At 43.0% G+C, this 13,777-nt stretch overlaps 2 protein-coding genes across 3 annotated transcripts; one reads left to right on the top strand and one right to left on the bottom strand.

The window, feature by feature from the left end:
* Positions 1–1,487: 1,487 nt before the first annotated feature.
* LOC118785631 (growth/differentiation factor 8-like) lies at positions 1,488–4,930 on the bottom strand. Its single transcript, XM_036540448.1, has 3 exons — positions 4,492–4,930; positions 3,317–3,681; positions 1,488–2,417 (listed from the first exon to the last, which is right to left on the bottom strand). The coding sequence occupies exons 1-3, from the start codon at positions 4,862–4,864 to the stop codon at positions 2,037–2,039; spliced, it is 1,119 nt and encodes a 372-aa protein (XP_036396341.1). The 5' UTR covers positions 4,865–4,930; the 3' UTR covers positions 1,488–2,036.
* Positions 4,931–9,541: 4,611 nt separating this feature from the next.
* Positions 9,542–13,761, top strand: LOC118785335 (small membrane A-kinase anchor protein-like). Of its 2 annotated transcripts, none has more exons than XM_036539923.1 (2): positions 9,542–9,779; positions 13,217–13,761. In XM_036539923.1, exon 2 carries the CDS (start codon positions 13,404–13,406, stop codon positions 13,674–13,676), a length of 273 nt encoding a protein of 90 aa, XP_036395816.1. In that variant the 5' UTR covers positions 9,542–9,779; positions 13,217–13,403; the 3' UTR covers positions 13,677–13,761. The 2 variants fall into 2 exon arrangements, with proteins under 2 accessions (XP_036395816.1, XP_036395815.1); XM_036539922.1 differs by having other exon boundaries at positions 9,542–9,866.
* The last annotated feature ends 16 nt before the right edge of the window (positions 13,762–13,777 follow it).

The raw sequence follows: 13,777 nt of genomic DNA, 5'->3' as shown, positions 1-13,777 counted from the left end.
AATTGTTTAAATAAACTTAATTTCTGCCTAAATTACACTGATGCTGAAATAACTAGCTAAACTACTTATGAAAACTAAATTATTTTAACAGATACTAAACATATATCCAAAGACAAGCAGATGGTTGTAATATTCATCACTGCCATACCATTGTTACCCCACAGTTCAACATCATCTGAAATCCTTTTATTTTGATACTAACCAGCATTCAGTTGGAATAACAGTAAGATGTATTAGTTAGGAATAAACTGCTGTGATGTCAGCTATGCTTACATATTTCATTAACATGAGGACCTGGAGCTTTTAGTGTGTTTTCTAACCCCATGTGAAAGATTTGAAAGTTCACACATGCTGAAGTGATCCAGTCAGAGTGAAAATGCCTGTCCTCATGATAAAGCGAGAGAACACAGCACTGTAATAGAACTACACCTCGATTAACACACAGCACTGTAATAGAACTACACCTCGATTAACACACAGCACTGTAATAGAACTTCACCTTGATTAACACACAGCACTGTAGTGGAATTACACCTCAATTAACACACAGCACACGCCACAACAGGCTGCCAAAACAGTCATTCTGTCTGCACTGTACAGTAATCCTAAATTTCACATTTAAGGCTCAACATCTTGAATGAATGACTTTTAAAATATGATCTACAATTACAGATTTCACATAAGCATGACAGAGCCAATGTTGTTGTATCCTCATGCATTCACCCACTGCCAATATTCTGACGTCATCAGATTAGCATGAGAGGCACGAGACCAAGATACATTACATTACATTATGTCATTTGGCAGATGCTGTTACCCAGAGCAACTTCCAAATAAGTGCATCACCATGCTAAGAGTAGTCATCGAGAAGTACTACGAGAGGTCAGTAAGATACTGAGCTAAGTGCTAAACTAGTGTAGAGTGCCTTTTTTGGATAGAAAAGAGGGATATATAGGATAGATACAGAGGAAGGTAGACTAGAGAGATACTGTAACACGGCTCCTTTTAGCTCTCCTGCTGTATTATACTCTCCCCATACTCTCCTCACCCTGTCACTATGACCAGCACGTGCTCTGTGCATGACAGCTGTATGCATATAATGACTTTCCTGGCCATGTGGAAGGTTTGGTGAGATGTGGTCAGCAAAGCTGTTCTCTTAATGACAGCACTATATGTAACAGCAAGCACCTTTATTTGTGTAACAGATATATAGATTTGTTATTGGACACTTTTTTGTTCTGTGGTCTTATACATTTGCCAACAGTGGTTAAAGAAAGGAAATAATGGCATGTATACAATACATATTAGCAAACATATCAAAATCAGTTTTTACAACATTCATAGCAACCAATGCTTTCTATTGGTCTGCTGTAGTGCAAACTGTATAATTTGAAAGACAGAGTTTGAGCATGGTTTTAACATTCATAAGTTTCATACTTCTCTGCCTTTCACATATGACAATGTGTAGACTGCATTCATAGTGCCTCTAATTCAAGTCCTTCTGTCCAGTAAGAATGATTTATGCTGGAAGTGTGCATGGCAGTGCAGCTCATAACGCAACAGGAAATGTACAGTTTGCAACTGCAGGATTCCTCGTGAGTGTGAAGTTAATGGAAAGTGAAGCCCTGCTCTGACTGCTTACCTCCTCAGCTAGATTTACAACCTATTTCAAATGTCCCTGGGGCTCTGTGGGTTGTGTGTGAAATATTGCTCATATCATAATGCGCACAGTTTAATGTAAGCTGTCAAGCAGGTGAGTGTAAGTAAAAAGTAAATGAATAAAGGTTTTTCATGACATTTACAGCTATGTCCGCACTCCAAGTCCAACAGATACTACTCTCCGCACCCGCAAGAAATGAGTATGACTTTTGAGAGATGTGTGGGTCTGTCAAAAAGAAAAGAAGATGGCAAAATTCTGCTCAGTGAACACAAGCACCTTGCTGCTATTGCGGTCCTATTGAACAGTATTTGGAAAAGAAGAAGCACTGACTGGTGGATTAGCTGAGAATCTCAGAAGTCCTGGGGTCTGCATGAGCTCAGGAGCAGCCGCAGCGGTCCACCACCATGGCCGGGATCTTCCCGTAAATGATCTGCTCCTTGCGGTTGAAGTAAAGCATGTTGATGGGGGACATCTTGGTAGGGGTGCAGCAAGGCCCAGCTGTGCCCCTGGGGTTGGCCTTGTTCACCAGGTGGGTGTGGGGGTACTTCTGCAGGTGCATATACTCGCACTCCCCGGAACAGTAATTGGCCTTGTAGCGTTTGGGGGCAATAATCCAGTCCCAGCCGAAGTCCTCGAAGTCCACAGTGAGAGGGTAGCGGCAGCATCGCGACTCGGGAGAGTTCTCATCGCAGTCCAGCCCCGACTCCCTCCTCGCACGCTTTGGGCTCTCAGAAATCTTCACCTCCATAAAGGGTTGCTGGGGATATAATAACACTACATTCAATACACAAACAAAATACTGCATCAGCATAACAAATGAGATACCAGAGCTCAGCTTTGTGTAGGTGACTGATCCATACGGAAAGAGTAAATTGTGATTTTGAGTCAGTTTTCAGTCTGACCACGACCATAAAGCACACTTTGGACATTTCTGTTTAAGAAGGGTTATGTTTACATTTTGTGGAAGAAATATAACCTAAAATATTAAATATACTGTGTTCTTTTGCTTTCACAGCCTTGACCCGTTTATCACTACATAAATAGGTGGGGTACCAGTAAATTATTGGACTTGAAATTCTAAAAAGCATTGGGAATACCCTCTAAACACAAATCAAACTTGGATACCTTCTGGCCCTCAGACAAAATGCGCCTTTGAAATAAATTTTAATTCTTATGAAATAATTATTAAATAAGTTTAGTGAGAGGGAACATTCTGTCTGCTCTGTACTGGCACATACTCTGCAGAATTTTGCCATCTTCTCTTCTTTTTGAGAGACCCACACATCTCTAAAAATTCATACTCATTTCTACAGTAGTATATGTTGGACATGGAGTGCGGACACAGCTGTAACTGTCACGAAAAAGCTTTAGCTTTTTTGTACTGTAGCTCTGGCAAACTATTGAAACTTGGTCGTCCAACACCACTATTACTGTGATTTTTGCTTGTGGTGTACTCTATCTCACGTGTAAGTCGCTTTGAATAAAAGCGTCTGCCAAATGAATAGATGTAAAATGTAAATGCTCTTGCGCGTAATGACGCTTGTGTTCGCTGGAATAGTAACATTATTTCATCATTTCGTTTTATATTATTCTGACGCATTAGTTTAAGAAAGTTAAATTCATTAAAAGTAAACGAGGTTCTAAAGTGCAACTCACCAGACCTTCTTCTCCAGCTTCCGCAGACGTAATGGCTAAATCGTTTCCTTTGGAGTCAAAGGCATTAATCTCGATGCCCCAGTTGGTCTCCGGCTGCTTCAGCCAGGCTTGGAGAACCTGCTTCACATCTATGTTCTGCCAGGAGCTGATGCCCGCGTTAACTTCGATCTTAAGAGATCGGATCCGTACGTTGCCTTCATTGACGGGTTTCAGACGGGAGATCTGCAGGAACACAGTCGTATCCTCGTCGGCTGGTCGAAGGTGTACCCAAAGTTGCGCTTTTACGATGGGATTAGATTGAATTTTCGGACTGAAGGAGAATAAACAGCAGTTCGGTTTTCCGTCCACTTGGACGACAGATTCCGCTGATGGAGAGAAAAGGAATCAATGATTGAGGAGTCTATGTATCACACCCTTTCAGATTATGGGTGACGACAGAAGCGACTTCAGATTAATTTATATGAGTTATTGTTGGGCATTTGATAGGCTCTTTAAACGTAAAGATAAAATAATTTATCAAAGTAAGTGCCCCTGCTCATTCTTCTGCCCCACGGTTTCTTTTAAAATGCTATCCATGTAACATGTTTTATGTCTTTTGCTTCGCGTAGCTTTGGCATTATGACACCCTATTTGAACGGTTAACTGCAGTGGAGGTGAAGTGTTCGCTTTAATTCCTTTAAAAAAGAAATGGTCCGATAACCGTTTAAGATGAAGAATAAATTCACCTTCCGTGGGTCATGTTGTACGTTCTCTTACCAGTACCCGTTTCGCATTGCATCGCATTCCTCCAGATATTAATCAACGATATATAAAATGGGTATAAATTAACAGAAATTCATAATGGAGCACTTCGCAAATTACGTAAACAGGTCGCCAGCCCAACAAATATGATAGCCGCTTACCTACTGCGCAATTAGAACCGAATAGCATGCATGAAAAAACACCTGCTTTTTCCTGAAGTATCATACTTTAAAAAAGCACAAGCTATTTTACGTTGAATAAAAAAAAACTTTTTGCGTAATTCTTTATCCACATTCGGTAAGCAGCTACATTTAACCGCGTGTAACTGATGTGTCCATGCTCAGATGATTATATCCCAAACTGCTGTACAAGAGGCAGCATTAAAATACTGAAATTTCAAAGTTGAAAACGTGATAAGATTGGTGAGTACTTACGCTCTGTGGCCACGCTCATGATGGTTTCTGTTGTAGCATGGTCCTCATCTTCTTCCATAATCACATCCTTGTTTTCATCCCCGAGCACTTCGTACTGGTCCAGAAGCTGCTGCAGCGGGGGAGCTTTGGGTAGGAGTTGCTTGACCACGTCTCTGCTGATGTTGGGGGCCTGTTTCAGGCGAAGTTTGCTGAGAATCTGAGACTTGATGGCATGTAGTCTCATGAGCTTGCTGTGCTGTCTGAACTCGCATGTCGAGCACTGCTCGCTGTCCTCCGCTGTCACTGAAGGCTGGTGAGGTGCAATTTCCCCCAAACCCACCGGACCAAATGAAGCAAAGAAACCCAGGTAGATGAGAACCTGTGTCAGATGCATGTTTCCAGTTGTGCTGGCGCTTAGATCTTATCAAGAGACAAACTGTAGCCTCTGCAACACTTTAAAGCTCGCAGCCCACGGGAAGGTGTCATGCTGTAATCCAACGGCCCTTTTTATACCGCAACTTTGGCTTCTCTATAGTGTCGTCAAAATTCTATGATTGGCTGGACCAGCAACAATGAATCTAGCGGTCATACGTGAGATCCACTCCACTGCCAAATCTTAAAGTGGTATGGCAACGACAAAAATATTTTATGAGGCAACTGCTGATTATAAATTAAACGGAAGACATTGATGAACACAGATGTATTCCTCAAATACCTGTTTTAGAATTTATGACATTATTGGACCAAACTGGAGCGTAGTCATTGCTTGTCACTTGCCATAAAAATCTGTTGATTTATACCGTCCGCTTTCCAGACAACTTGGATTCCCTGAAGTAACCATCCTCGCCATCCTCTTAGAAAGCTTTTAATTCCTTCCATACTTTATAGTACATAGACGTCTTAGTTTATTCTGTCTGCTGCAAACATAATTCGCTTTGTATTCAAGATGACAAGAGAATATCCACATGTACAGGTGAGCATGTATCATCTCTATATAGTAATACAGTAAATTACATTACATGATTGTCATTTACATTAAATATCAACATAGTAAATATCAAGTTCCTAGCAATACGTATATACCGGTGTATGAACGCATTTGGCATATTCATTTACCAGTTTAAGGTGATGTCAGTTAAATTAACCTTGCAGAACAAATGACGGATACACACAAACACAGATTACCACTGTAGCTGCATAAGTATGTAGTATGACGAGCTTTTGAAATCTGCTAGATTCTGGGGAATTGTGTAGGCTATGTCATCTGTTGATCAGTGTAAAAAAAAACTGAATACGGAATAGAAACCTCTAAGCTATATGATAAATGAAAAAACTCAATGCAAAGCACAATACAGCTCATTAATTCTCATGTGCAATGAATACTGTATGAAATACAGCACCATAGAGTGCTTGTTTTAATAATGTTGTAGGCTATATTAGCAAACTTGCATTATTATGGAAGTATATTTTTGAATGTAAGCTTCCCACCCCCCTCCCCCTCAGAGGCCACGTGTGAAAATCTTTGGATTAAATGTGAGGGTCATTTCTGTCCAAACCAGGTGTGGTCTGATGGCAGGGGACCTGCAACGGTACATACTGAACACACACGCGCGCGCGTCATCATAACTACAGCCTAAGCATCAGTCTTCTAAATCAAACTTATGATTAACCTTAATGAGGTAGAATCTTTAGCAGCAGCAAAAGTGTCAAAATTTAAGACTTTTTTTTTTTTTTTACATCTAAGTCTAATTGTAGTCAGGTGTGTCTAGTCTGCTAATTGATCGCACCAAAGCAGTAGCTTGTTGTCTAGCTAGATAGGTTACCTAGCTAAATTACTCGGCCACTTACATAGGTTACAGCTTTTACATGCTATGAATTTATACAGCTGGATATTTTCTGGGGCAAGTGTGAGTTAAGTGCCTTGCTCAAGGATACAGCAGCAGTGCCCCAGGCGGGAATCAAACCAGCCTGTTAGTTAACTTTCTTGTCCCTTTCTAGTCGCCCATATGAACTCTGTCACCGCTGAGAAGTACATAACCCTTTTACACAAGGCCACCGTCAGAACCTGTAATGCTGACCGCCGTCTGGAAAAGATCGCGATTTCACTGCGCTTTCTGCGCTCAGATACACAGCACAACCTCTGTCAAACGGGGAAATAAAACCCTTTATGTTTCACACCTTTAACCACAAGCCCTGTTCCTGTTACTTTCTCAGTTTCTGTGGATATGGTCATGCAGTTCACGATGTTATGCGCAGAGGATCTGGAAGTTACCCGTGTCTCCACCTTACAATCCGCCAGCTGTAACAGTCAGGTTTGCTGGCTTGCAGTATCTACACAGTAGCTGTCGGTTAGCAAGTCAGTAATAATCACAACAAAATACACCATGTGGCAGATCCGGTGATAAAATGGCGTGTAGTTAATTATCACCTGCCTAACTGCGTCTGACAGAAACGCTTTACCAATGTAATTACACATTTTACTCAAAATATAGCAATATCAGAATCAAAGTAATCGAAATTCGACGTACCTATACAGCTACATGCAATAGTTTTCTGACTGTAGGTAACCATACGTGAGGTCATGGATATTGGCACGATCAAACTTTGAAAAAAACACTCTGTTATAGTGAAAAGATTTTACACATTTAAACAATTGACCATTTAATAATAACAAACAGTTCTGGTGATAAATGAAGGCTCTCCTTCACACGCACGTATTAAACATCCAAAAAACCCGAAATGATGGGGTGCAGAGGAGAGGCACACATACTTTAGCGTTTTGCATGAAATTACTGATGATTGTGCCCTCTAGTGGCAGAGATGCATATTACATATCACACACCTGCCCAGTTTAGCCCACCACGCTTACATTTTAAACACGCAGATGCATGCGCACTCGTATGGAGATGCATCGTTATGTTTTTGTAATTATTGGAAATATATATCAGTTAGCACTGGACACATTCAAGTGTAATATTTATTCATTTGTTGGTTGTACTGTAAATTATTTCGTTTCTGCCGGCGGCCATTAAACTTTACAACTCCTCCCCTCTCTGCCGCAACATGGGGTTAGACTGACGCTTGAGGCCCTATGCAGTTCCCCTTCACACATAATCATTGCACAATGGACAATAACTATTTTCTGACAGATGCAACCTTTCTATTTATTTTATTTTATTTTATTCTGTTGTGTTTGATTTGTGCTGGACGCTGCTGTTGTGACACTCGGATTTCCCTCGGGATTAATAAATATTTCTTATCTTGTTTGCACAGCATAGTTTGAAAACATCAGTACAACATACACTAGCACTGTGGAGAAGCAGCCAGTGGTTTTGCAAGAAATAAAGAGGAGCAAAATTTACAAAAAGCAATTTATTTTAAAATAATCAGCTGACAAAGAATCAGCTTAAGCATAGAGCCAAACTACTGCAAATCTGCCCCTTTCCTGTGCGCACACACACACACACACGCACACACACACACACACACACACGCACACGCACGCGCACACGCACACGCACACGCACACGCACTATCACTGGGAGCTTCCTCTCCGGCTTGAAATGCTCCCCCTTGTGCTGCAGTTATATGCAGCTCCCTCATCCGGCCTCGCTGGGCCCTGAGGGCTCCCCAAGCTGCCCCACAGGTCAGACTCCTGGTTCCCCTTCAGGTCCTCCTCTCTGATCTGCAATGGAGATCCTTGGACGGTGGGTCCCTTTCTGCTCTCGCTTGCTGAATATTTTGTGTTGCACTCTGCCTCACGTGTAAGTCGCTTTGGATAACATGGTCCGACAAATGAATAAATGTAAAACCAGCGACAGGGTGTTGGGCGCCCAAGGCTCATCGATGCGTGAGGGCAACAGAGGCTATCCCGTCTGATCTGAAACCGACAGAAGGTATACTGTGGCACAAGTCACAGAAACCTTTAATGATGGTTATGGGTGGAATGTGTCACAAAACACAGTGCATCACACCCTGCTGCATATGGGGCTGCATAGCCACAGACCGGTCAAAGTGCCCATGATGACCCCTGTCCACCGCCAAAAGCACCTACAATGGGCATGCGAGCGTCGGAACTGGACCTTGGAGCAGTGGAAGAAGGTCGCCTGGTCTGATGAGTCCCGTTTTCCTTTAGATCACGTGGATGGCCATGTACGTGTGCACCGTTTACCTGGGGAACTGATGGCACCAGGACACACCACACACCATTGGTGTATACTTGGAGTAGTTTACATATTGGACAAGTATGGAATGCAAATATTTCTTTGGATTATATATTATGCATGTACTACTCTGGCTGATACTATAGTGGTGTCATTTCAATTTAAGAAAGCACTCATTTCAGTGTTACGAAACATTAAAAATGATGTGACACATGAACAAAGAGAAAGTTTGCCATGAAATGACATGAGCTCTTTACTTTTATTCAGAGTAGGAGCTGAAGTTAATGCATAACAATAACCCTTAGAATCAATTTCAGTAGAAATGCAGAGGGATATTGCATCCTGGGCCCTTTATCGGAGCAGTATTACCAGGTCAACGAGTTAACTTTATCCGGCGAACTCGAGAACAGATTAACTTGGTTGAGTTTGCCTCATGAAGCCGGTCTCTGGGTAACACGCGTTTAGGGGATGAATCGCTTGATATGATGAAATCGCGCAGGGGAAGCCTGGAATACTTAACCGGACGACTAAGGCAACATTTCCTTCCTTTTCCTTTCCATTACCAAAACAACTTAAAAATTATTTCCACGAGAGGGCACTACTGTTTAAAAATTCCGTACGAACGGAAGATACGCGTATATTTATATTTTAGAGTAACCCAGTTTATTCTTTAGAATTAATAATGGTACTTGTATATATAGAGCCTAATTGTACAGTGATTTTTGTCAGTCACAGAGAAGGGGCATCTTGCATACAATTTTGCAGGTTTTTAACTAGCAAAATGCTGAAACGGCTAGAAAAGAAGAGAATTTTAATCCATTTGTTAGGTCTAACCAAATTCTTTCTATGGCGAATTTTAAACGAATCATGACTCCAAAGCTGCGTGTGATGATGCAGGTCAAAGCAAATGTCCGAGGAATACTTTCGCTCGAACTTGAAGCTCAGCGTTCCAGCGAGCTCTCCGCTGCGGGACCTGCGGTACCGTTAATCTGAGATACACTTCGATCTCCTAAAACATTAGGCTGAGTTTAGGAAGAAGGCGAGGCTGAATAAGGACCTGTTAGCCACTAACACGTTTTTATATTCAATTTCCCCACAAACAGGATGGATAAACGCGGATTTTTTCCCAGCAATGAACATGGCAAGGTATTGGCAAACATATTCATTTTCTGGGATTCGAGAGATCGTCTCATTTTAAACGAGCACTTTTAACTTCTTGCTGTACCTCCAAAGGTAGGTCACTGCTCGTTTTCTTTCATACCGACGAAGCTACAAGATTGAGATCACGTACAAGACTAAGAACATGTGGTCGTTATCATATTTCATGTTTAGCTTGTAACCAAAAGTCGCAAGATGGCTTTATTGTACTGATTTATTTGATTACAGTTTATCAAATTAAATGAGACACTCATCAGTCATAGCACCCCGCTGGTAACGCACATGCACGCACGGCTCTGTACTGTCTTTCCACGCTGTGCTTTAATGCTTTCTTCTTTTGTCAGTTGACCTTGAGTTTTCACATAAGCATCGCCAGCGTATCCACTGGTATTCCAGCCTCCGCGTTCCGCACCCGCCAAACAGGAACTGTTAATTCAGTGTCTGCTCACAACGTCCGATTCGTGTCCAGTAGCCCATCTGCTGGTTTCTGATCATTTTTGCCGACTGTCTAACACGAGCACGCCACCGTTTTACATCTACAGACAGAGAGGCATTATTTCTGCGAAACCGGTCTCATTGCAATGTGGATTTTCGGAACCAGCTCCTTGGCTGATGTGGTCCTGCCTGCGGTTTCTGAGTGACGCTGCGGTACGCTTCCCCGCAGGCGCTCCATCCCCGCACCTGAACGGCGCGACTTTCCGCAGCGTCACAATTATGCGTGGACTGCTTTAGCTGCTTCCATGTTTGAGCAATTTGTGAAAAGTAACAGCAGTGAAAGAATCACCTTATACCGGTATATACCGGTGCTGTTTCCTGAAACGCCAAAAGGGTTTAAAGTGATAAACGTTGATAAAATACCGTTATTAAACTTAAACCGTTAACTTACCAGACACCAGTCTGTGAGCATGTGTTCCAAGTATCGGTTCCCAACAGAAGTTCACAACAAGGTGCACACATCTTGACACGCAGTATCATGGTGCTGTCCTGGTAAACTGGAATGTTATTGTTTTTTTTCACTGATTTTTCCCATTACATTACATTACAGTCATTTAACAGACACTCTTATCCAGAGGGACCTACATTGGTTACAGTTTTTTTTTTTTTAACATATTATCCATTTATACAGCTGGCTATTTACTGAGGCAAATGTAGGTTAAGTACCTTGCCCAAGGGTACCAGCAGCAGTGCCCCAGTGGGGATTGAACCAACCTGTTAGTTAGGAGCCCTGCTCCTTACCTCTGTGCCACACTGCCTACATAAGACATAATCTCTCATTTATAGCACATCCTGACAAACTCCTGCATAAGTGTATCTCCATCACCTTTTTACAAGGGGTCAGGGGTCAGATTTTCAACCTTTTTGTATGACGTATTGTTGACAGCTGACAGCTTAGACTTCATTGCCTACAATCCATTAGAACAGATACATACATACAACAGGCTAATTCAAACGTGCATTTTTGTCACTTTGCTTGTGGGAAAGCTGTTGTGACTCACTACCTGAGCAGACTGCTGTTATTCAGAGTGTGCAGATCACACTTTCACCAGCACCACATGAAGCACCAGCATCTGTGGGTCAAACGCAGGCTGGTACCGGCCAGCACAGCATACCGCCTGTAAGAAATTTCAACTCCTGCATTAAAGCTTTGTTCAGTAAAATTATCAGGACACATTTCAGAGGAGGAGTCAGGTTCTGCTGTTAGGGGTTCAGTTTGCTTTTTTATATGCTCAGTTGAACAGCCACTCAAAATCAGTTTGTCTTATACAACCTATGAAATAGATCATACTACAAATCTTCTGCTCTAAGAGTGATGACATGTTTTGAAGGCATAATGAATCCTTTTGCTCAAACTGGTCAAACTGCATTTGAAATACTCACTGTGCAACTGGCTTGAGAGCAGATAAATAGATATAATACTGGTTAACAAGTGATACTAGCAGAGCAGCCTGACCCAGTTTAGGCTGATCCAGGTGCGGTCCTCAGCGGAGTGGAGCGCTCACCTCGGCTTCATGCATCCAAGGATGCAGCAAAGAGTTCAGTCTGGATGTCCTAAAACCGTCACACCCTGGCCTGCTCAATACCTAACAGACCAGAGTCCCAGACTGAAACACACCCTTCTTTCCCTCACACAGAAACTTTAATCTTGAGCTTTAACCAATGTAGCACCACCACAACGAGCGGAGTGCACCTGGACAGCCATCAGCGCTGATTCCGCACACCTGCGCAGAATTACCAACATTACAGTGCGTTACCTGGCTTACTAGAATGACATCTGGAGGGACAGAAAATATGAGTTTCATCAACTTGGTGGTGTATGTCTGGCATTGATAATGATCATTAGCAAACTGTGCTACAACCTTGGGCTAAAACTGTAATCTGATGTAAATATCTGTCAAGCTTCCCAGCTGACCTCTACTCAGTACTGAATCACTCATCATACATGCAAAATCTCTGGTGTAAATGTATTTTCTCTATCATTTGAAATTACAGTGTGTTATAGCTGCTGTTGTGTTCAGACCTTGCATAAAACAGGTGGAAGGAGACTGGTTCTTTGTGTGAAGACAGAAACATTCTGTAATGATGTGAGGAGCTCAGTAAATCAGGTTCACCAATACAGGCAGCCATACTGCCCTGAAGCCACGCCAGCTGAAATCAGTCGGTGCGGAGTCTGTTTGTACTTGGATGGGAGATATCAGGAAATCCAGGGTGTGGCAGCAGGGGAAGGTCTGTCCTGCTGTTTAATGTTAATGTTAATGTTAAATGCAGTGCCACAGCTCAGTAATGAGGGGGCAGTAAAGAGGGGCCATCTCTGTATGAGGTGTTTAACATCAGTCCTTACTTACTGCAGCCACTAAAGATCCCACAAGCAGGGTATTAATGTAGCCTGCTGAAGCCCTGCTGACAGTACACACCAGGTCTCCATCCTCTGGGAATGGTCATGCTGTCAAAATCTGGCTGTTTGTGCTAATAATGTCTGCAGGGTGCCCTGATTGGTTGTTGTCCTGATGATCGGGGTAATACCTGATCACAGGTTAGAAAGGTAATCCTATGAGTGCCCTGAGGTTGATCCACGCATGTCTTATTTATGACATAGTATGATTTTTTATGAAATAGTAGGCCAAACTGAAAAAGAAAACCTTCTCCAGACTGAAAACAGTTAGACTACAACTATCTTGAAGACTACATTTTTTTTTTTGAAAAATTGGTAAGAAAGAGAACATGTGGACTTGTACTGCTACTGGGGCACTATGTCCAGTCCACATCTGTGCTGATGAGCACATGTGACAGGCTGTGTAACCCAGTAACAGGAGGAGAATAAGACACAGTGCAAATCATCCTGAACCTTCTGGTATTTTTACATTAACGGTTGCAGAAAACAAGACCAAAGCACTGCAATCCTCTCTTTTCTGTCTGTCTTTCCACAGGGAGAGATCTCTGGAGCATGGCTGTCTGTCTGGGCTCTTCAGGAGCTGTCAGAGCTAAGCAGAAGATGGCTTCCTAGCTACCGCTCCCAGAAACCCTGCTGAAACACAACACCACAGAAGAACATATTCTCTTTTTCCTTTTTTTAAAGCCCCTCGGCCTCCAAACCAATGCTGCATTATTTATAGCATGGGATGTGTCAGATCGAAGCACAGAGGTCTGCCCCAGAATGCCAGGTCGGCGCGGAACACAGACGGGAGAGCAGGTGAACAGGTGGATGAGAGATCGGCTCTGGTGGAGGCGGAGGCTGGGCCAGGACAGGACTCCCTGCAGGTCAACCCCTTCCTGCTGGACTACGCCCAGCGCCTGTCGGAGGAGATCGTTGCCAGGGCAATGCAGCAGTGGGCGGAGGCTGACAGCCGGTACAGTGACATCCCGTACATCGAGTGCGACCTACCCTGATGCTCTGCCTGGTGCAGCACGACCGGGACCAGGACCCTCTCCCCCTGCGGGACTCACCCCTCTCCCCCTGCGGCACTCACCCCTCTCCCCCTGCGGCACTC

This window comes from Megalops cyprinoides, chromosome 11 (genome assembly GCF_013368585.1).
Source record: "Megalops cyprinoides isolate fMegCyp1 chromosome 11, fMegCyp1.pri, whole genome shotgun sequence".
NCBI lineage: Eukaryota > Metazoa > Chordata > Actinopteri > Elopiformes > Megalopidae > Megalops > Megalops cyprinoides.
Note: the sequence above shows the minus strand (reverse complement) of the source record. Positions and strands in the feature narration are given on the sequence as shown.

What these genes read in the sequence shown, in the direction of transcription:
- LOC118785631 (XM_036540448.1), bottom strand. Translation starts at nt 4,864, where the DNA reads ATGCATCTGACACAGGTTCTCATCTACCTGGGTTTCTTTGCTTCATTT. An exon ending in CATGAGCGTGGCCACAGAGC is followed by an intron (nt 3,682 to 4,491) that starts GTAAGTACTCAC and finishes TCTCTCCATCAG; the next exon opens with CGGAATCTGTCGTCCAAGTG. An exon ending in AAGCTGGAGAAGAAGGTCTG is followed by an intron (nt 2,418 to 3,316) that starts GTGAGTTGCACT and finishes TTATATCCCCAG; the next exon opens with CAACCCTTTATGGAGGTGAA.
- LOC118785335 (XM_036539923.1), top strand. Translation starts at nt 13,404, where the DNA reads ATGGGATGTGTCAGATCGAAGCACAGAGGTCTGCCCCAGAATGCCAGG.